General features: G+C 41.7%; 1 protein-coding gene across 1 annotated transcript in view; it reads left to right on the top strand.

Moving 5' to 3' along the window:
• Positions 1-24,842, top strand: part of LOC124570417 (inter-alpha-trypsin inhibitor heavy chain H4-like) — a 167,050-nt gene that overhangs the window by 25,992 nt on the left and 116,216 nt on the right. The window contains exons 2-3 of the mRNA XM_047131107.1: positions 8,377-8,473; positions 20,438-20,552. Coding sequence (XP_046987063.1) covers positions 8,377-8,473; positions 20,438-20,552 — 212 coding nt within the window. The remainder of the gene's footprint in view (positions 1-8,376; positions 8,474-20,437; positions 20,553-24,842) is intronic.

Raw genomic sequence — 24,842 nt, 5'->3', positions numbered from 1 at the left:
ATATTTTCTGTACGGTCGGTTTCAATAAAAAGTTTCTCTGATGATTGATTTTACTGATTTTCGTCTGCAGAACGTGGAGTTTCTTCCTGCATGAATAAAAAATAAATAGCACGCATCTCCCGAGTCGTCCTAATAAGAATGGGAAAGACGAGACTTATGATGCAAGCACTCCACAGAAAAAGAAAATGGTCGAAAAAGTCATAAATGCCAGTAAGTGTCGTAAACAGACCACGAGGAAAAGCCTCGAAAAGTAATTTACATTTTTATTCTACGGGATGGCCATACGAGCAATAGTAATTTCGATCGTACGTTCTTTTTGTAATCGTCCTGCTCACCCGTGACTAGAAAAATATTTAACACTGTGCGGAGTGTTCCTGCATTTAGGACGCTGTGTGGACAGGTAACAGCGAGTTTACGATCTCCGACGACCACACAGATTCAGGCGTTCCATTTTTCAGATTAGTTAATACTTTATATCTAATGAACCTAGTGACTCTAACTTCAAATGGATGTTCTCTTACATATTTGATACTAAAAGAAGCGCAGGATTCATTTATTTATTTTTTCGGTTTTGAAGCACTGAAAGTCCAAACGTTTCTCTTCCATATTCTGTTAATACAGCATGCGCACGGAATAGGCTCTATACAAATAAATGTCATCCTATGATTCCGTGAAGACATTTCATCGTCATATGAGTGCGAATTTGATACATTTCCGTTGGAGTGTACGAAACCTTGTCAGGAGTCGCAAACTCGAAGTATTGGTCGGTTATACTTCTTGTCACCGACAAGCATCTTATGAGTCATAACTTTTCGTGTGTCTGTTAGTCATTAAGTACATTAACCCATTTAATCGTCTCACTGTCGAGATAACGTATCTTTAACGATTGTGTTGCTATTACTTTTTGTTCTTCCTCTATTCGCTCCACCACGGAAAAGGTCAGGCTGATGTGTTGTGGTCATGGCCTAGAGGTCAATTTAGACAGAAATCATTAATACTTTTCCCAGTAAGATATCCAATTCTGGAATTCGAACTACCTGCCGATACTTACATTACCAGAAGTTGGTGCCACACAGCTCGTAAACATTTCAAAACGTCATGAGTCACTGCCAAGAGCAGCTGATGATAATTTCTATATTACACAGCCGGTTTCGATTCATAAAAATAATTTACAACATTATACAAGACGATATAAATTAAACAGTGTCAAATGATGTAAAATACATGTTTCGTCATTGTTGACAAATACATGTATAGATTACATCGACAGTAGCAAAAATTTAGGATAGAATCCTTCATGTTACAGCAAGAACCAGCTTTCAGGGATACGAGAGGAAGCACTCTACATAATGCCGATTCAGGTCTGCGTAATGTCATCCTTGTATGCTGTTGAAAATATTCATCAAACATAGTGATGGCCTGTGGAGGAACCTGACTCAATAATATAGAAATCTTTATCAGCAGCTCTTGGCAGTTCTCCGTATAGTGTGTTCCACCACACAGCTAAGTTCGTAAAACAAACGCAAACAAGATACCTTTCTCTCGTAGCTGTCACGGACTCTCGTACAAAACATTCTCTTTCTTCGGTCGGTCAGACCGACAGCTCTTAAGATTTCAATTTGATTTATTGCCTAGAGTACACTAATGACACTCCAGCTACAAATGTTTAAACTACTCGCTCTTGATTATAAGCTCACTTCCTCATGTTAAAAACCTATTTAAAATTCAGTAGACTGTGGTATCTTATAAAAATTAACATTTCTTGTATCTATAAAAGTATTATCACTGTTTGCTTGATAAACTCAGTACTCGAGTAGTTATCTGTGATCCGTCAGCAGCTTATAGCAATGTGTAGCGTGAGGATCTAATATCGAAATTTCTGAAAAGAGTACCTTGTAAGACTTCAGATAGCGTCTCAATCAATATGTTAAGCATCCATGTACACCAAAGTGAAAAGAATAGCAGAGGGCACGTATTCAGTGATGAGTTGTAAGCCTTTATTCTTATCCCGTTGCTATTACCGCCAACCTGCCGAATTGAACTGCAGGAAATTCCAGTATGCAGATGACCTTGCTGTTTCATGTCCGGGGAAGACTTTCTGAACGTGAAGAACACATGAAAAACAGATCAATACACTTTATTAATGTTTTAAAACATGGTGGCTTAGTTGTAATGTTTCTAATACAGGAGTATCTTATTTCCACCTCTTTCATAATCCAGCATCAGCAAATTACCAGCCAGTAGTTTCGTCCTCTTCATGTAGCCAAATCAAACGATAAGCCAAACTGCCTTTTTGTCACATTAGACAGAAAGCTTACATATCATAAACCCCTTCACATTACATCTGAGAAGGCGTAAATACCAGTAAACCAAGTGAGGATGCTGCCAGGTAGTACATGAGGAGCAAATACACTGTGACCAAACGAATTCGAACACATGGCTGAAAATGAATTAAAAGTTCGCGGCGCCCTCCATCGATAATGCTGGAATTCAGTATGGTGTTGACCCACCTTGATGACAGCTTCCACTCTCGAAAGCATACTTTCAATCAGGTGCTGAAAGGTTTCTTGGGGAATGGCAGCCCATTCTCAAGGAGTGCTGCACAGAAGAGAGTTATCGATATCAGTCTGTGGGGCCAGGCACGAAGTCGACGTTCCAAAACATCCCAAAGGTGCTCTACAGGATTCACGTCAGGACTCTGTGCATGTCAGTCCATTACATGGATGTTGTTGTCATATTACCACTCCGCGACAGGCCATGCATTATGAACAGGTGTTCCATTGTGTTGAAAGATGCAATCTCCATCCTCGAATTGCTCTTCAGCAGTGGGAAGCAAGAAGGTGCTTAAAACATCAATGTAGGTCTGTGCTGTGATAGTGCCACGCAAAACAACAACGGGTCAAGCCCCTTCATGAAAAACAAAACCGCACGATGACACTACCGCCTCTGAATTTTACCGTTGGCATTACAACCGGCATTCGCCATACCCACACCCTGCCATCGGATCGCCACAGTGTGTACCGTTAATTTTCGCTTCACTCGACGCTTTTCCACTGTTCAGACGTCTAATTTTTACGCTTCTTACACCAAGCGAGGCGTCGTTTGGCATTTACCGGCGTGATGTGTGGCAGATGAGCAGCCCCTCGACCATGATATCCAAGTTTTCTCACCTCCCGCCTAACTGCCATACTACTTGCAGTGGATCCTGATGCAGTATGGAATTCCTATGTGATGGTGTGTCTGCGGTCTCTGTCAGTCAACAGACGAGGTCGGCCTGTACGCCTTTGTCCTATACGCGTCCCTTCACGTTTACACTTCACTATCACAACGAAAATAGTAGACCTAGTGATGTTTAGGAGTGTGGAGATCTCGCATACAGACATCTGACACAAGTGACACCCAATCAGCTGCCCACGTTCGAAGTCGGTGACATCTGCGGAGCGCCTCATTCTGCTCTTTCACTATGTCTAATGACTATTGATGTCCCTGATACGCCGTACATGGCAGTAAGTGGAAGCACAAAGCACCTAATAAGAAAAATGTATGTTTTTTCGGATTTCCGGATTTTTTTGATCACATAGTGTACACCAGTTCTCCGTGGAGCATACCTTGCGTTAGTACACTGTACAGCAGAATTTTACGCACCAACTTGGCTCCGCAACGTTCATATGAAGAAACGTTCATCTATGAGAAACATTAGTGGCACAGTCAGATCTACAGCTGAAAGCTCGCTGCCAATACCACTGAACATCTGTCCAGCTCACCTCCTCTGCAACCTTTACCAGCAGGTTTCCAAAAATAGATCATGAGTATTTACTCCACCGCCTAGAAAAGCCTGATATCCCGAGTACCATAGTATGAAGGAGTCCAAGTGCTCTCCACTGGGTTCCGCCGAGACGCTGAGTGGTAAGCCATTAAAATCCGTCACCACGAGGTTACTGCCAACCTGACGTTCAAGTTCCATGTCGTCATCATTCTATGATGTGGACTCAACAGATTCTAGACTGGCGAAGGTACGAGGGGCGTTGAGTTAGTAATGCAACACTCTTTTCCTCGATCAGTTTCGGTTTATAAATGTGGAGTTTTTTGTGGAACATCAAGGAATATTCCCTCTTCAGCCTCTATAGCTTCATGAGGTTTCCATGGGCGCAGAGCTACACATAACATTAAGAATAGTGTCTCTAACGGTGGTGAGTTCCCATCAGTGAGCTGTCATTCAGTTTCGTTTCGTGGAAAATCAGAACATCTCAACATTCATAGACGCTTGTAGAATGTCTGCGGAGACCTGACAATGAACAAAAGCCCAATGAGCTGTCTGACGAGGTGTTTGTCATCATGGCAGCAGGATCGTAGAAAGTCACGTGCGGACCGGCCGCGCACAGCTGTTACTCCTGCAATGCTGGAACGTCCGGATGCTCTCATACTAGGACGGATCACAATGAAACACGTTCCTGCACAACTGGACGTCTCTGTTGGCAGTGCTGACACCTAAGAGGAACTCACAAAATTTCAGTGAACTGTTCTTCCTCACCTACAGTACAGCTCAAATCACACACCTTCGACTTCCATCCGTTTGGCTCCCTGAAGGATGCATTCCACGGGAGACAGCAAGTGGCGATGGAGACATTATTGACGAGACAAGACGTTGTCTGCGATGTCTACCAGTAAAGTGGCCTCATGGACGGAGATTATTTTAAAAAATTGAGCTTTGTCGCCTAAGGAATTGTAAATAATATAGTGAGATGAAACCTTAAATAAGACCAACCGGCTTACAGAAATAAAAGAATGTGTTGCATTACTTACTAAACGATTACCGTATATGCAAATACAACATGCACAAGTGAGGCTCTAGCGAGAAAGATACAAGTGATAGTGGTGATACTCAGTGAGCCACATTCTAAATGAGGGTCCTAATAGAAGTTCCCTGGTGGCATTACAACCCTACCACTACTGTTGTAGTGTAGTATGCTTTTACTAACACAACAGAAAACCATGTGTGTATGTTGTCACTTACAACCCTCTTACGAAAGTTAGTTTAGTTTCCAAATAAAGTACACCGTGGGAGGATAGTCCTGTTAATAGGAAAAGCTAATCAATACAGTTGTCCTTTTTACAGGCTTTGACCGTGTGTCGTGTCTAACGGAAAAGTAAAACTATTCAATTCTTTTCCTAAAACCTTATCCTGGTGTTAGAAAGAAACACAGTATGAATAGTACACTATTGGCCATTAAAATTGCTACACAGCATTCACACAAGGTTGGCGCCGGTGGCGACACCTACAACCTGCTGACATGAGGAAAGTTTCCAACCGATTTCTCATACACAAACAGCAGTTGACGAGCGTACCCTGGTGAAACGTTGTTGAAATGCCTCGTGTAAGGAGGAGAAATGCATACCATCACGTTTCCGACTTTGACAAAGGTCGGATTGTAGCCTATCGCGATTGCGGTTTATCGTATCGCGACATTGCTGCTCGCGTTGGTCGAGATCCAATGACTGTTAGCAGAATATGGAATAGGTGGGTTCAGGAGGGTAATACGGAACGCCGTGCTTGATCCCAACGGCTTCGTATCACTAACAGTCGAGATGACAGGCATCTTATCCGCATGGCTATAACGGATCGTGCAGCTACGTCTTGATCCCTGAGTCAACAGATGGGGACGTTTTCATGACAACAACCATCTGCGCGAACACTTCGATGACGTTTGCAGCAACATGGACTCTCAGCTTGGAGACCATGGCTACGGTTACCCTTGACGCTGCATCACAGAAGGTGTACTCAACGACGAACCCGGGTGCACGAATGGCGAAACGTCATTTTTTCGGATGAATCCAGTTTCTGTTTACAGCATCATGACGGTCTCATCCGTGGTTGGTGACATCGCACACTGGCGTATCACCTGGCATGATGCTATGGGGTGCTATTGGTTACACGTCTCGGTCATCTCTTGTTCGCATTGCCGGCACTTTGAACAGTGGACGTTACATTTCAGATGTGTTACGACCCGTGGCAATACCCTTCATTCGATCCCTGCAAAACCCTACATTTCAGCAGGATAAAGCACGACCGCATGTTGCAAGCTCTGTACGGGCCTTTCTGGATACAGAAAATGTTCGACTGCTGCCCTGACCAGCATGTTCTCCAGATCTCTCTCCAACCGAAAACCTCTAGTCAGTGGTGGCCGAGCAACTGGCTCGTCACAATACGCCAGTCACTACTCTTGATGAACTGTGGTATCGTGTTGAAGATGCATATGCAGCTGTACCTGTACACACTATCCAAGCTCTGTTTGACTCAATGCCCAGGCGTATCAAGGCCGTTATTACGGCCATAGGTCGTTGTTCTGGATACTCATTTCTCAGGATCTATGCACCCAAATTGCCTGAAAATATAATCACATGTCAGTTCCAGTATATTTGTGCAATGAATACCCGTTTATCATCTGCATTTCTCTTTGGTGTACCAATTTTATTGGCCAGTAGTTTATTATATTGAAGCTAGGTCAACGCAGTTACAATTTCATTTAGTGGTTTAGAATATGTACGAACGGTTGACATCCTATCCATGCAGTGAAACAGTGAAGTATGGGGAAAGCAGAAGTATGAATTTTGCCCACTCTCTTGCTACGTTTAAGTAGCTTCTTCGAATAAATATTACATCGCGTAAACTACTTTTGTCCACACAGTGACGTTATTTGACTTCTACACCCTTATACATTACATTTTTAAAAGAGAAAAAGCCCAAGAGGAACTTTAAGGAAGCTTAAAAAATTTGCCGGGGGGACCTTTAGAAAAGCACTTTCCATAACCAACAAACTTAAATACTAAAATACTTAGTTACTAAGGCACACACTTTTTATACTGAACACTTCATTTCAAGATAACCTCTATCTTACTAGAATTTACTTTCAAAAGCTATTACTACTTGAACTATCTCTCTATAGTCATTATCAGATTCTAGTAACTTTTCTTCACTCTTCCTGAATTTTACGTAAACAAACTGTTAACACTTTGCAATAGTTAACAAAACTTTTAAAACAAGAATAGTTTCACTTTGTTTCTCTCTAATGTACTAAAGCGTGGACGTGTTATTATTCTAATAAAAATTTTCATTATTCGATCCATTGAAACAACTAAGAGATGTTTTCTTTAACTATTGCTCAAGGTGAAAATATTTATGAATTTTTTTTTACTTTCTGATGGAAAACTACTATTAGAGTCACTCTATTCACTCTATTCATTTTACACTCTTACACTACTGAGATGTAATTTCATTACTACAGGATTTAGTCCCTCACCCAAATATCTCATTATTTACGCAAAAACAATTCAAATGGTGCCTCATTATATTAACTTAGAACTTCATAAGTCTGTTTATACCATAATACACCACCTATCAGGAGGTTTAACACCATACTTCGTTCGAAATGCACGCTGCACAACTGTCGTCGATTCACTTCTGCCGTACTCAATAACACAAAAAGCTTTCTGTTGAGCGGTCGCCATCTTAGCATGAACTGACGCTGACGCCTAGTCAACAGCGCCTCAAGCGAACAAATGTACAACTAAATGAAACTTTATAGCTCCCTTAATTCGCCGACAGATAGTGCTTAACTCTGCCTTTTGTCGTTGCAGAGTTTTAAATTCCTAAAGTTGTGGTATTCTTTTTGAATCACCCTGTATAATAAGATTATCACTATAGAATGTATAAAACTAATAGAATTTTTGTAACTCTTCAACTTACTGTTATTTACCTTCAGCCTTTTTATACTATTACATACTATATTATAATATGCGTGGGTTTGGGACATGTAATAGTCAATCCCGTATTTTAGCAGACTTTGTCATTATGATCTTGGATTGGAATAAACGAAGCGCACTAATAGTAAGTTTTACCGTTCAGAAGCTTCATCAAAGCTGCCTAACTACATAACAAGAGCCCTGGTTCTTATTAGCGACGAATCAAGTGAACCGTGTATTCATTTGAACACGAAAACAGTAAACTTTAAGTTTCTCCGAACTTTATGTACAAAGTATAGAGTAGAGAGTTAAATAAATCCTGGTAGAGGAAATTTTGTTATTCAGAGGGCCAATGAGGTGGTTGATGCCATTCAGCGGAGAGGCCCATCTGGATATCAGAGGCGGAATTATACATTTATAGATATGCTCATCCAGTCTTAAGTCCTTCACCTTTTCGAGAACTTTTGAGGAAGAAGTTAATAGTCAAACGAGTCGATTATTACTCATATCTGTCCTAACAGGGCCTTTGTATGCGTTTGTGTGCCTGTGTGTGTGCCTGTGTGTGTGTGTGTGTGTGTGTGTGTGTGTGACGGTATTTTTACTTCATTAGTGTAATGTAATTGTTGAATGTTGCAGCGCACGCGACTCCAACGTGGTACGTGTGTCGGTCAATGTTGAGGCGCAGAAAAAAGTAACCTTCAACATGACGTACGACGAGCTGTTGCAGAGAGAAGTAGGCGCCTACAACCTCCGCATCAATATCGACCCCCGACAGATAGGCCTGCCAGCATCTATAGACTGCAGCTGCCGCACCACATGCGACTTTTGCTTGTATCGTATGTTGTCCATGAGATCTCCGATGTCAAACCTAGGCTCACACAGACTTTAATATTTTTGAGGTAGATTTCATTCAGTCATCCCCAACTTCGTAACCTTTTGTGTCATATATACCGCTAGCACTAAGAAGGATGAGAAAGTCGGCTGTGCTTTATCGACTAAATTTTTTTTATGAACAGCACTTTATTCCCACTGTACGTAATACCTGCACAGGATAATTAGTGAACACACAGAGCCTCTCACGTATAAAATATCAATCTGACAAAAATGTTTTCCAGTGCAAGGTCTCTATCATTAGTTTAGTGGTAACTGAAGATGACTCACCTACGAGTCTCCACTATTCACAAATTTTTGTATGACCCCCACAATACAGAGAACTCCTTGGTTTCCCTGTGAGAACCGAAAGACATGGGCATTCCTGGCAATGACCAAACAAATGCATTAGCTCAGGAAGCCATTTCAAAGAACTTGTGGTCAACATAAATTCCGAAAGCTCACTTACGCATGCACTTAAGTCGCATTATTTTACAAAAGTGGAAAAGGAATGGATGAAAAGTATTCGACTAAAAAACTGCGAACACCAATAAACGCAGAACGTCACTTTTCCCTATCAAGGAAAATCTGCAGTATAGTTTCGCATCTTTGTCGCTCGTATCTTCCTCGGATACTGCTACGAATAAGGGTAAGAGGACTCTCTCAAATGTATCTTTTGCGCGACCCACACACGTCCAGTCTCAATAGAACTAAGGCATAGATCACATCTCGAGCAGTCACTTCGACATATCTTAGTGAATGATGTAACGACAGCAGCCTGCATTTTAACCTTCCAACTGGGAATCTAAGGTTCTGATTTCAGTAGTCCACTTATGGGACGGCTCTGACAACGTGATACCGGCTGTCGTTTGTTTTACCCTACAAGAGTATTCAGCCAGCTCCACATTTGCTCACGTATGAACCTCAAACTTCAACTCCTGCACTTATTATCTGTCTAAACGTAATTCGTCCTTGTCACCCATACTTGTTTACTTCTTTACAGTATCCTCTCCTGGTGTTGGAGGTAAAGATGTATGACTGTTGTATGAGAGACGTTTTCATCCGCTCATTTACTCCTGCTGCTTAACCTTCAGCTCCGTCTACAAAAACTCTCAGTTCACTCGAACATTTCATGTAACGATGTCACAGTTTTTGAATTGACGCTGTCTTACATTACTCGGAAAAATCCAGTGTTGGTTCGTTGATTATGAGGATAACAATTACTAAAAACCAGTTTGTCGAGTGCCTTGGAAATTCCACTCACTATCACCATCATAATCATCATCACATACAGGGTGTCACTCCTAGGAATCGGCAAACGGATTTTCTCTGATTATTTGATTGCTACTTTCACTTCGGTTTTGCAGTATGTAACTAGAATAACATCATACTAAACTGCTCACCACGTCTTTCATGCGACGCCCAAGGTCGACGGAAAGTGTTGGTATGTTTTCTGTTACAATAAAATGATGTTTAAAGCAGAATTTTATGGGTTTATTTGATAGAGTGGATAAAATTAGACTAATGCGACGTTCGATTTATGTAAATGTACTAACAGGGAGAGAGAAAAGATGAAGAATAGCCAGTTCTCCTGCAGCACAGCACCACCCTGGCCACGCTGACTGTTACCTTCTTGCAGAAGCACTACTTTGTTGCCGCTGGAGTACTGGTTATTTTTCGTGCTTTACTGTCCATGGTGCCATATCCGTTTTATCTGAATGTAGAACAGCTCCGCCCTGGCCCGTGATGACTGCCAACGCAATGCAGCAGTGTTTCTCCATCGCTTCTAGAGTACTGGTTATTTTTCTTTCTCTACTCTACCTAGTGCGATATTCCTTTTATCTAAATGTACTGACAAGGACACTAAAGCACGATGTACAACCAATCTTCCAGCAGCGACAAAGCAGTGCTGCTGCAAGGCTGTAGAAATCAGTGCAGGCCAAGGCAATGCTGCGCTCCTGGAGAACTGGTTACTCTTCGTGTATTGTTGTCCCTTATAATATATCTAGAAGAAACGAACATCACATTAGATTAATTTTTTACCGCACTATCAAATGGGCACGTAACATTCTGCTTTAAACATCATTTTGTTTGTAACAGGAAACAAACCAGCACTTTCCTTTGACACTGAGTATCACGTGGAAAAAAAAATAATGAGCAGTATTTGTTTTGGCTGTATCCAGCTGCACACTGCAAAAACGATACAGCAATTATCTGCCGTAACATCAGAGAAAATATGCTTAACGACTCTTAGGGTTGACACTTGATATATTGCTCATGATGAATGTGAGGAATTCAAAGACTTTCTACAGAACAACTGTTATAGTTAAGTGTTACGAGTTACTTATGTGCGTCATCTCCAGTTCTTTACTGCGAAAAATAGAAATTCAATGTGATTTTGTAGCTGCAGCAGTACTGATGTATCAGCGATCGCTTTGGTAGAATAAAATTTATTCCATAGTGACGAAATCGCTGCATGACGTTATTTAATGATGTATACCGGTGGCTGATTTCATGTATGTAACATTATGCATTTGACGAGTTGAACCACTCTCACTCAAGTGCAGTTGGCATCTGACGCACTGTCAATGCCATTACTACAGTGGAAATTCGTGGCAAATAGCATTTATGACAATATTAACATTCATATAATTGTCGATGTATGATTTCTGCTGACATGATTTTATGGGCAGGTGGTGCAATGCGTGTTAAAATAGGGGTTACTTCGGCGAAGTGAGTGTGAGTACTGCATCCACCGTGTGATACGTTCTGAATGTAGGATAATGTCCATTTTCTAATTATGACATTTGATGAGTAGTAAAACAGAAGAGCTGAAGCACGGATCTCATACCGCTGTCGTGATAGTACGTCAAAGCTTATCGTCTATTCTTTATTAATTAATGTAGCCCACAACATTCTTTCTTTACACAAAGTTGCTACTGAACGTAATCTCTGTCAAAAATACCATCTCTTCTCTGAGGACAACTCGTAACAACTCTCCTTAACATATCAGATAGGCATTACGCCACTTTACACCAATTCCATCTTGTGTGTGTCGCCAAATAGTTGTCCCCGAACACGAAAACAGGGATAAACAGCTAGAGTTTGGAAGGTGCGAAATTCAGGCTCTGCTTTGGATGGAGGACTACAGTCTACTTCCGTTTGCCTGTCAGCCGATTTCCTTTTAGTGAGTCGTACACTCAAACAGTGTTGTAGTGGCGTCACCAACCCCTTTGTCTTTCTTTGACGTCCCAGCGTCTGTGTCCGTCACATGCATACTTGAATTACTGTTGTCGACGTTGGTTTCCTGTAGGTTTTAGTGAAAACAGACATCTCACTGGAATGTTCACAATAGCGCACTCTCTGCCCTTTTCTCATGTTCATAACGAATCCTACTCACACTAGAGTATTTCTTGCTGCTGTTGAAGTACTCTTCATTCATCTGGCAACAATACGTATTTTCTTTCCACGTCACTGTACTATATTGAGCCTTTGCATTTATCATTTTCAAATCTCTAGGCTTCCTAGTACCTTCAAACTTTGGACACTCCATCCTCCAGTCGTGGAATGTTACGTCATCGCTGGTTATTTCACATTTTTATCGTGCTCCCCTCCCCTTTGTCAGTCCAATTCTAGAGATCCGAATGGGGGTTAATTCGGAATATGATGCCAAGTGGTGAGACCTTCATGACACTTATTTCAGTTGCAGGTCACATACCCTGCCAACACACGATATCTGTCATTAATGCAGTGGTTCACATTACGTTCTGCATCCACAATCCATTGATCATTGCTGATTCTTTCGTATTTGAGGAGCAGTTTCCACTCCAACAGCCATGAACCTCCATCCGTTCTACCACCCTCTTTGAAAAAATCGTTGGCAGAGCAAGGGTGACATATTATGCTGAGCGTCTTCAACTGTCACTGCTGATAACTTTCATTAAAATACTAGTAAAAAAAAAGTCGTGGAATGTTACGTCATCGCTGGTTATTTCACATTTTTATCGTGCTCCCCTCCCCTTTGTCAGTCCAATTCTAGAGATCCGAATGGGGGTTAATTCGGAATATGATGCCAAGTGGTGAGACCTTCATGACACTTATTTCAGTTGCAGGTCACATACCCTGCCAACACACGATATCTGTCATTAATGCAGTGGTTCACATTACGTTCTGCATCCACAATCCATTGATCATTGCTGATTCTTTCGTATTTGAGGAGCAGTTTCCACTCCAACAGCCATGAACCTCCATCCGTTCTACCACCCTCTTTGAAAAAATCGTTGGCAGAGCAAGGGTGACATATTATGCTGAGCGTCTTCAACTGTCACTGCTGATAACTTTCATTAAAATACTAGTAAAAAAAAAGGTTGCGTACGAAATACGGCCCCCTGACCATTGTTTTATTTTAGGTCTCAGATATCACCATTATCCTTGTTGTTCAGAATACAGTTACTTGTCCAAAAACTCTGGTTCCTATTCAGTCTTTTGCAGTCTTACTGATAGGTGACAACGACCACTTCCTTGAATTTCATCATGTAAGGTATCTTTTTGGAGACCACTGCTGCTGCTGTAAATATTTTGTGCTCCCAGCTGCTTCAGATTCTGCAACAGTAAATGAGAAAGAGAAGCATCTCTGAGTTATAGCAAGTAATCAATAGGTGAAAGATATAGAAGTATTGGTAGTAATGGGTGACAGAGATACAGTTTTTTGGAGAGTTGTGATTATGTGAATGTGTGTGTGTGTGTGTGTGTGTGTGTGTGTGTGTGTGTGTGTATGTGAGTCGGAACAAAGCTGTGATAGCTCAACATTAATAATTTGCTGCAAGTAGCTGCCTCACCTTTTATCTATCTTTTCACTGAGACAGTATGTCAATACGTTCGCAGTCTCCGAACATGTATTTCAACTACTCGACAAAAATGCTTGTGTGTAAATGATCTGAATTTTGCACAAATTGGCGTCATGTTCAAAAGTATTCGAATTTGGGGTAAATTAGCAATATGTTTAACAGTTGATCCTTCCAGATTTTGTTAAAAATCTTTATTTGGCCATGATTGTAATACAAGAGTACACATTACTTGTTTCGACCACTTAAACGGTCGTCTTCAGGTGAGAATACAAACAGGTGTCTGTTGTCTGAATTGATGGAGTAAGTAAGACATTTTGTTACTATAATGGTAACATCCTCAAGAAAATATCACTTACAGTCTTTTTTACGATGTATGTATGTTACACACTGCCCAAAAGTGGTTGTCGAATATGATACGAATTACAGTCATTATGCCTGGCCGCAGTGTCTGTCAAAGTTAATCGAATAAAAGTAGCAACTACGTTGACCGGTTAACTTCTGATTGTGTGGCCAGGCAAAAATTACTGCACCTCATGTCATATAGGCAACGACGTCTGTGCGATGTACCTGTGAGCATACGTACACTGTACCTGTCAGGCTGGCTGCTATTTTGATCTGCTTGGTTTTTGAGTGTCACTGTGGTCGGGTATGATGGCTGTATTTCAAGTTGTAAGTAGGCTGTTTAGGTTTTTTTATTGGTAACGCCACCTCTGTATGAAAATCACTGGCTGTGCTGTGTGCAGTCTGTGGCTGCTTTGCATTGTTGTAATACTCGCCATTGTAGTGTTAGGCAGCTGGCTGTGAACAGCGCGTAGCGTTGCGCAGTTGGAGGTGAGCCGCCAGCAGTGGTGGATGTGGGGAGAGAGATGGCGGAGTTTTGAAATTTGTCATGAACTGCTATATTTATATATGATGATATCAAGGTAAATACATTGTTTGTTCTCTATTAATATCTTTCATTTGCTAACTATGCCTATCAGTAGTTAGTGCCTTCCCTAGTTTGAATCTTTTATTTAGCTGGCAGTAGTGGCGCTCGCTGTATTGCGGTAGCTTGAGAGGCGAAGATTTTTGTGAGGTAAGTGATTTGTGAAAGGTATAGTTTACTGTTAGTCAGGGCCCATTCTTTTGTAGGGATTATTGAAAGTCAGATTGCGTTGCGCTAGCAATATATTGTGTGTCAGTTTAAGCACAGTCATTTGTAATTGTTCAAAAGGGGACGTTTCAAAGTCATATAAGGCAACTAAGTTTCTGCAGTGTTCCACGTACGCATATTGTGGATACGATTGTAGGTGACGTTTTCCTAACGAAGTTATTATTCGCTCGATTTACACATCATATTCTGAACTGAAGATATCCGTTTAAAAGGTTGAAAATAGTAATCAGTGATTTCTATATTGTGATCTGATCCTAATGAACGTCTTTAACAGAATATGCACGATCAACTTTTGAACACAATGCTACACTATGTGATGAAAAGTATCCGGACACCTGGCTGAAAATGACTTACAAGTTCGTGGCGCCCTCCATCGGTAATGCTGGAATTCAGTATGGTGGTGGCCCACCCTTAGTCTTGATGACAGCTTCCACTCTTGCCGGCATACGTTCAGTCAAGTACTGGATGGTTTCTTGGGGAATGGCTGCCCATTCTTCACGGACTGCTGCTCTGAGAATAATTTCGGTCGGTGAGGCCTGCCACTAAGTCGGCATTCTTTAGGATTCAGGTCATGACTCCGTGCAAGCAAGTCCATTACAGGATATTATTGTTGTAGGCCGTGCATTATGAACAGGTGCTCGGTAGTGTGGAAAGATGCAGTCGCCATCCCCAAATTGCTCTTCAACAGTGAGAAGCAAGAAGGTACTTAAAACATCAATGTAGGCCTGTGCTGTGATAGTGTCCCTCAAAACAACAAGGGACGCAAGCCCCTCCATGAAAAACACGACCACACCATAACACCACCGCCTCCGAATTTTACTGTTGCACTACGCACGCTAGCAGATGACGTTCACCGGGAAATCGCCACATTGTGTAACGTGATTCGTCACTCCATGCAATGTTTTTCAATCGTCCAATGATTACGCTCTTTATGCCAAGCGAGACGTCGTTTGGCATTTACTAGCAAGATGTGTGGCTTATGAGCAGAGGCTCGACGATTAAATCCAAGTTTTCTCGCCTCCCGCCTAACTGTCATAGTACTTGCAGTGGATCTTGATGCAGTTTGGAATTCCTGTGTGATGGTCTGGAAGATGTCTGCCTATTATAGATTGCGACGCTCTTCAAATATCGGCTGTTACTGTCAGTCAACAGACGAGGTTGGCCTGTACGCTTTTGTGCTGTACGTGTCCCTTCACGTTTCCATTTCACTATCGCACCAGAAAAAGTGGACCAGGTATATATAGGAGTGTGGAAATCTCGCGTACAGACGTATGACACAAGTGACACCCAATCACCTGACCACGTTCGAAGTCCGTGAGTTCTGCGGAGCTCCCCATTCTGCTCTCTCAAGATGTCTAATGACTACTGGGTTCGCTGATATGGAGTACCTGGCAGTAGGTGGCGCACAATGGACCTAAAATGAAAAACGTATGTTTCGGGGTGTTCGCATACTTATGATCACATAATGTAAGTTACAGAAAATTCAGATCATTCGAATACTTCGGAATTTGACATTAATTAACTCAAAATTGACACTTTTTGGATACTTGCTAACATGTCGCAAAATTCATATCGTTCTGATACTTTTGACCATGGCACTAAGTTACGTAAAGTTCAGATCATCCGGATACATCTGGACATGATGCAAAATTCCTATCATTCAGATACTTTGGAATAGGGCAACTGAGTTACTGTTTGCCAGCTCGTCTGCAGAGACAGTATCGGCAGACATCGTGGCACGCGTAAACTTACCTTTGTGTGTCTATCGGTTTCTGTTTCAGCCGCCGACGCGTGCCTTGTACTGTCGATATCTCAGAATGAAATATAAATCTTAGCACATATAAATCTTTACTGGAAGAAGGAGAATTATATTTACTTACGAACCTCCAGCGCGCTGGAGTACTGCTTCCCTCCGCTTTTCCCAAAGCTCCATCCTCCCCCCTCCCCATTCTATCTCTCTCGTCTCCATCTCTTTCGAGCCCAGCCCCCACCCCCGTATGTCCGCTAGTGTCTTTATGGTGTCTTTCCCCTGGATGGTCGGTACCATTTGGCTATAACCTTTCATATACACGTGTATCTGGAACGCCTTTCTCGTTGTTTGATTAAACTGTTACGTGTCATTTTACTACCGTTAGCGGCCATAATTTTTGGTATATAGTGCTTTGTGAAAGACAACTTTGCGATTTAATGTCTGTTCTTTCCTGGGAAGCGTCAAAAATTGTTTTGTATTCATACAGTTCACTAAGTTTTGTTAAGCTGAAGCTTTTTCTCTTGTAAAGAGTTGGAAGTGATGAAGGTATTTTATATCCTAATTGTTTTCTTTTAATACGAATTATCCGGTTCACATTTAATGATTTTTACTTACCATCATGGAATACGAATTTGTCATATGCATAGTATGTTACGCTGCTCTGCTTTACCTTTCGATGATTTTTAATAATTTCATTGTTTTCGTAAAAATTTTAAATGCATGAACTTTATTCTTGACTTGTACTGTTACTGCATTAACTGTTGTATTTTTGGTGATTGGAGGATATTGTAATAAATTTAAAAGATATTTCCTATATTCTGGTACGGCACACCTTTCCCGATGTTTCTTTATGGCAACGGGAGGAGTGGACTGCCTGTTACCTATATACTGTGTAACTGTTTATTTGCTGCTTTTTATAACTTACGTATGTTTTTGTTAGCTTGACATGGTTCTTATACTTTCGAAAATACAATTTTAACCATGTGGTTCGCATATCCTGAAACGAAACGAACTGTATTTTTGACGTGTTCTTTATCATTTGGTAACAACTCTATCGTACATGAATGCCATTTTGGTGTTTTATCTCCTGTATGATGATTTGAAAGTGAGTCCCGATCCGAAACTAGTCACCAAGTAAATGAAAACGAAATTTGCAACTTTGGCTGTTTTACGTTGTACCGATTATATTTACTGTTAAGGCAGACCGTAGGTAAAGATTGAGCTATTTTCTACGGGAAATGGATCTGGAAGTCTACATTTCAAATACATTTATACTAATTTGCGTAATACTTCATCCTGAATTCAATTGCGGATCTCAACCAAGCAGATGGCTTGTTTAGAGACTCGTGTTACTGGGAACGTTTCTGTTTTTTAGTATCGTATACTCTCGCTCGTGAAAATTTTCGCTATTAATTATAATGTGTAAGATGTAATCACCCATTAGAAACTAGATTGCCAGCATGCAACACAATAGTACACAAAGTGTCACCTGTGTCTCCGATATTAATAAGGAATACTAATCGGAAACTGATTACTGACGAGGATTATCTTGTGCTGGCAAATATATAGATCAATAGGAAGCAATTCCTTACTGTTCTGCAACTATTACCTATTGGAAGGCTGCAGTGCCATACGACAGCAGCGAAATGCAGAAATTTCTGCACACGATGACGACTGGTCGAGGGACTCTTGTTGATATATGTTTCTTTGTAATTTTCGCGAAATTTTGTAGTATCCTTGTTGATTAAATTATCTCTATTTCCATATTTAGGATTACTATTCCCGCGATATTACTGTTGATAGATATTAATTCGTAAATATCTGCACGGTCTTTGTGATACATGTTTCCTATCACTGCATGTCACGATTTCTGCCAAACATGTGCCCTAATATTGAATGTAATCATGTGCGCTACAACAAACCCTATGGAGAACGAACTACATTTAGATCGTTTTTTTACAAAGAACTTCTCTCTGAAGCAGCTTGAAAGTTATCTTTTAAATGTGCAAAGAGTTGGTATTTACGCCCCTGAAGTCCTTCATAATCTTCCACAATCTATCCAGTCTGGTCACTGCGTTTTATATTCAACCTCAATGTTATCATTTGATATGCGAAACGATTTTTTATTAATTAAGAGTGAAGCAACCTGTTCTGAAGGGAGTTAAGAGTATACGTTTGTTTTACACAAATGTGTGAAGTCCAAAATGAGCGTTGTAATTTCGCAGCGAAGAAGCACCTAGTATTCTCAAACTACATTTGTTCCCTAATTTAACAGAAAAATCTTTGAGGACACTTTTCCTTAATTTCATTAATTTTAAATTATTGCAATAGTTTACGCAATGACGCGCTTTTCATATAATGCCATTGACATTTTTGCACCACTTTCGAGGAAGTAACCATATTTGTTGTAAATATTCTATTCATTCAGAAAATACACTCCTGTTATTCTTTGGAACTCTGCTTGACCACGAAGATTCTATCAACTTAATCACTGTAGGCTATAGCATCTCGAAAACTGTTCAGATGTTGACATAATATCAAAACCACTTTAATTTGCAACGATAGAAACTAGAACAAGGTACCACAGGAAACTAAACAAGCAGAAACATACCATGAAACTTTTAGACAAGGTATAATGTTAAATTCTAATTCATACTACCAGTGTGTCTCTACAATTAGTACGTAATTTTCTTTCTGTTGGCGTTTGGCATATTGTAGAAAGTTAACAGTGAAAATAGTACTACCAAAATTCCGTAATCTCCGTCACTGCTATCTTCACTACGCCTACAAAAGTAATAAGACGATGGCAGTCCTTACCATGAGACAGTTCCAGAACTGTCGAAGACAGAGCATACCATACAGGGCTCCCAGACATCAATTTAATAGTGTGCAGGTGATAATTCCCAATGTACAAATTTTCTCTTTTATTCCTTATGCTGAGGGAGGTGTGCTCCCAATTAAGTTAAATGCAGGCTGATATCCTAAGAATATGTAGCGTACAGTCGGTGGCTAGAGCATCAAGGAGTTACATTTGTCGCAATGCAGCAATACACAAAGAACATTCCTCAAGAAACTTCATGGCAGATTAAAACTGAGTGCCGGACCGAGACTCGAACTCGGGACCTTTGCCTTTTGCGTCCAAGTGCTCTACAAACTGAACTACCCCAGTACGACTCACACCTCCTCCTCACAGCCATCGGTAACGAAGTAATTAGAAGCGGAGTTCAGACGTGCATAGAATAGTGATACAGAAGGGAACCAGCTGTTTTTTTTTTTTTTTTTTTTTTTTTTTTTTTTTTTTTTTTTTTGAGACTAACTACCGCAGCGGTTGCTTTGACTGCAGTAGGGAAACTCTACGGCTGGGTTGGGATTTGGATCCAACTTCTCCCATATATTAGTACAGTTTTTTAACCATTGTGAAAGGAAACGTTCGGAAGATTGTATAGAGGCATTACTAGCACTTACCCATAACTGATTTGGCTCTGAGCACTAAGCGACCTAACTTCTGAGGTCATCAGTCGCCCAGAGCTTAGAACTAATTAAACCTAACTAACCTAAGGACATCACACACATCCATGCCTGAGGCAGGATTCGAACCTGCGACCGTAGCGGCCACTCGGCTCCAGACTGTAGCGCCTAGAACCACGCGGCCACCCATAACTGACGTCAAATAGATAGTTCGAAGATAAACAGATACTGAATATTCAGTATCTCACGGACAGGACACTGACTTGTTGCAAGGAGTCATGTCACAATGACAGTGACAGCAAAAGCTCTGTCCATTGTATTCCACAATGAAAAAAGGGTCGTCCTAGCCATTATGGTCAACAATATAATAGCGAAACGTCGGATTTCTGAAGATCCCTAAATTTTTGCAGTACTTGCCGAGAAAGGGTTCGTCGCATTTATGGTCGTTGTTCGATGCGTGATTTTCCATTCCCTTGTTTCTAAACGCAATGGTGAGAGATACCTTAACGTCAAATTCTGACACTAAAGAATCTTGTTTCAGTGTTTCTGAAGAACATCATTCTTTTTCTGCGGGGCTAGATAATGATTGATGACATTTTCTTGTTGCAGCCCGTAGATGACCTGGCGGTGGAGGTGCGCATGCAGGAGCAGGCGCCACTGCTGCTGGTGGAGGTGCCCACGCTGCAGGAGAGCAACGAGGTGCTAGACTGGCCGGGCAATGTCAGTAAGTCGCCAACACTTGTGCTAAACGTATCAGGCAAATGCGAGGTTCAGTCCGGGCGAGATGTTTAAGGATATCGACACAGGACTTTTAATTTATGAAATCTTGTTTATGAGCAGTGTTCGTAGTGACTATACCTAACAGGGATTAACAAGTGAAGAATGGTCACGTTCTCAGTGGCCTAGTTGTTTCATGAACCTATCCGACCATTCACACCCAACAAAATGTGATTTCGTATGAGAAGTAAACATAGCATCTTGCTCGGAGCGGACATGGATTGGCTCTGAGCACTATGGGACTTAACTACTGAGGTCATCAGTCTCCTAGAACTTAGAACTACTTAAACATCACACACATCCATGCCCGAGGCAGGATTCGAACCTGCGACCGTAGCGGTCACGCGGTTCCAAACTGACGCGCTTAGAACCGCACGGCCACACCGGCCGGCCGACATGGATTATAGGCCACTCTTCAAAATACTGAGACACAAAGAACAAAGAGACTGTGGAAAACAAAATTTTAATAAAGATATTTGAATTGTACTCAGCTGTGTGTGGAGGCTGGAATTTGATGATGAATGACTGCATAGGAGTACATCAAGTAAATGTAAACTCAAGTCGCAATATGGACTATTACATCATTTTCATATGTCTGATTCCGTTTCTTCTCCAACAGTTGCGTTTCCGACGAAGACAATAGTGGCTATTGCCGAAAGCCCTGATTTTCGTATGGAGTTAAAGCGACAAGTGCACCTGGAACATTTAACGCAACATTCATTAACGGTTGTGGTTTCAGTAAACGTATCTTCCCATAGGGAGTATATCACAGTAAAATATCATTAAGCGCAATCTGATACGTTCCATATCATTTCGGTAAAGAAAGTATTCAAATAATCCAGGGGAAATTTAAGCAACCAACCACTGAGATCTTACTCTGAATTACTACTGCCAACATGCACACTTGTATGTATGTATTGAAGTGGGGACCTAGAAACGACGGAGAGGCTTCGTCCTCGCCATATCCTTCAGTGGTACACAAACCAACAACAGGCTACCGCAGTCGACTCACCCCACCGCCGCCCCACACCGAACCCAGGGTTATTTGTGCGGTTCGGCCCCTAGCCCCCACCACACACCCCCGCCCCCCTGCCTCCGGGGCGTCTCATTGCAGACGTGTGTAACCCCAATGTTTGCGTCGTAGAGTATTTACTGTGTGCGCATACGTGGTGACAGTGTTTGTGCAGCAATCGCCGACATAGTGTAACTGAGGCGGAATAAGGGGAACCAGCCAACATTTGCCGACGCGAATGGAAAACCCCCTTAAAAAACCATCCACAGGCTGGCCGGTAAACCAGAGCTCGACACTAAACCGCCGGTCGTTAGACCGCGCGGCTAGCCATGCGGGCACATTCACACTTATTGGCCTGCAAGCCGTGCTCACGCGAAAGAAGGAAAACAATCCGTAGTCTATCTTACAACCACAAGATGATCCACTTCCCATTGTACCACCTCCAGTTGAGCAGTTTACTAAATGAAAACTCTAAACATGCTGGCTGCCACCATCTGATCGTATGAGACACCGATCTTTCCTGTCATTTCGTCTTTCGATATTTTGCCTCTAGCGTGCGCTACGTTTACCAAATCTACATTGTGTTACAAACTGCAAAGGACTGAAATGCAATAGGGAAAACCCATTTTCGTAGTCATCGGTTTACATCTTAGGCCTGTATCGATTTTATCCTGATCAAACATGTGTTTTCCGAGTGTCAGTAGTTTTGCGCAGATGGGGTCTACAATTTAGCTGTTCCATTACTTTAATACAGTGGTGGGCTCATCGCTAACTTTGTAATTCTTTTCTGTACGTCTCTGAATTGGTAAAGAGAAGGGAGTTCAGATTGTTCAAAACTATTGTTTTAAGGTCTTATACAAGCCACTTCCTCGCTGCTGAAATTTCTGTATTATGACCACCAAGATGACGACCATAATGGTAAAAGTGCATAATGATCAGAGATGAAATACTATTCTACTCCAATATTTAGAAATTTCAAGTGGTGGCTAAACGTTTAGTCATCAGTCATTGATCACTAACGTGAGCCTTCGCCATTAAAAAATCAAACAATTTAGCAGTTAGCAAGCAACACAGGAATATGATTGTTGCCAGGCTGTTTGATTTTGCTGCTTCAGCAAATATATCAGCACTGATGTATCTTTTTCCATTCAATAATGATAAAATGTTCAATTTCTCCAGCACTTCACTCCACGAGAGACAACATCGTTCACATTAATCTACATTTTGAAACAGCCAGTAGAAACAATATAACACAGTCAAGTCTGAATGCAGTAGAGCATTTACGTGGATCAATCATAGATTGTGGGAGGAGAAAAACGGCAATTCTGATTCCAAAATCGATACTAGAATGTTAACACTACCATATAGACACGGCAGTGGGACAACAGCCAGCCTATGTAAATACAACGGCATTGCCGGGCAATTATAGTTCTTAGGCACAACAGGAATGCGCAGAGTTTTGTCGCATTACGACACTGACAAGTTTGCAGCTGGTCTTCGTTACAGGTTCACCGTGCAACTTTGAGTCCACCCACTGCTTTTCTCGCGCTCTGGACCACCGCGCTGCAAACAAAGGGCTGTACAGCTGCCACGAGAAAATATGTCCACACTTTCAGAAGGCATTCCTTACAAGTAGTGGCAGAAAATATGTTATTTGGACGTGGGTACTGAAACGGAATATTTCCATGTTAAAGCTCCGTTTCTACAACCATTCTACGCAAGAGTCTTCGGAAACACACAGGAAAGCAACTTAGGAGCAGTGTGAAACATAAATGTTCAAAATACGATTGTTGGAACTTAAATAGTGGCAACTATTTATTCACAACCTATAAAAAGAGTTTCATGTTTGTATCTGTTACTGTCCTTCCAAGGCCGGCCGCAGTGGCCGATCGGTTCTAGGCGCTTCAGTCTGGAACCGTGCGACCACTACGGTCGCAGGTTCGAATCCTGCTTCGGGCAGAGGTGTGTGTGGTGTCCTTAGGTTAGCTAGTTTTAAGTAGTTATAAGTTCTAGGGGACTGATGACCTCAGTCCCATAGTGCTCAAAGCCATTTGAACCATTTTTTGTCCTTCAAAGTAGCCACCAGCGTTGTGTAGAACCCGTTGCCAGCGATGTGGAAGGCGTAGTATACCGTTAACAGAGCCTGTTCTGTTAATGGTGCGAATGGAGCGGTCTACTGCCTGTCGAATCTCAGGAACAGTTCTGAAGCGAATGCCATGAAGTCAGACTGAAATGTCAGTCCAACGAATGGCGTCATTATGGGTCGCCGCGATAGTCGAAAGTGCGTCAGAGCCCCCGTATGGTGAAAGTTATTCTCGTGTACGACTGTGATGGTGTTATTCTAATGCATTACGTTCCTCCATGGCAGACCGTTAATGCTCATTATTACCGTTTAATTTTGGAGCGTCGCCTGCGAACAGCTTTCCGCAAGAAGCGGCGACGCTTTCTGCGCAACCCACCCATCATTTTGCACGACAATACGCAGGCTCATACAGCGCAAGCTGTGGCTCCTCTGTTCGGTCGATGAAACTGGGAAGTACGATGCTATCCACCATACTCCCCGGACTTAAGTCTTTGTCACTTTGATTTGATTCCGTAGATCAAGGAACCATTTTGAGGCATTCGCTTCAGAACTGTTCCAGAGATTCGACAGGCAGTAGACCGCTCCATTCGCACCATCAACAGAACAGGCTCTGCTAACGGTGTACTACGCCTTCCACATCGCTGGCAACGGGTTCTACACAATGCTGGTGACTACTTTGAAGGACAGTAACAGGTGCAAACATGTAACTCTTGTGTATCGATTGTGAATAAATAGTTGCCACTATTTAAGTTCCAACCCTCGTAGTTTGTTGGCTGTGTTTGGCTCCAATGTAAAAAGCTATAATTCTCAGTTTCATTGTCAGTGTTTATTGTTTTAACTGAACCAAAGACTATTGACACGTGCCTCACTTCATTGCTTTTGTTGAAATACGGCTGACATCACTGCTTGTTTTGACGCGCGACTAATTCCATTGGTCTGCTTGCATTAAGAACATAGCATAAACTGTTTTGTGTTCATCACGGTTTTGGTATTGGGTGCAGTGCAATGGAAGTGTACTCAAATTCAGAGTTGTTAGATGCTCACTTGCTGTACCGATTAACAGATGGTAAAGCCTGTGAGACTCAATGTTTCTACCGGGAACGTTTTCCAGAATTACGATACCTCGAAAGGAATATGTTTGA

The sequence above is a fragment of the Schistocerca americana genome, chromosome 1, assembly GCF_021461395.2.
Source record: "Schistocerca americana isolate TAMUIC-IGC-003095 chromosome 1, iqSchAmer2.1, whole genome shotgun sequence".
Lineage (NCBI taxonomy): Eukaryota > Metazoa > Arthropoda > Insecta > Orthoptera > Acrididae > Schistocerca > Schistocerca americana.
Note: the sequence above shows the minus strand (reverse complement) of the source record. Positions and strands in the feature narration are given on the sequence as shown.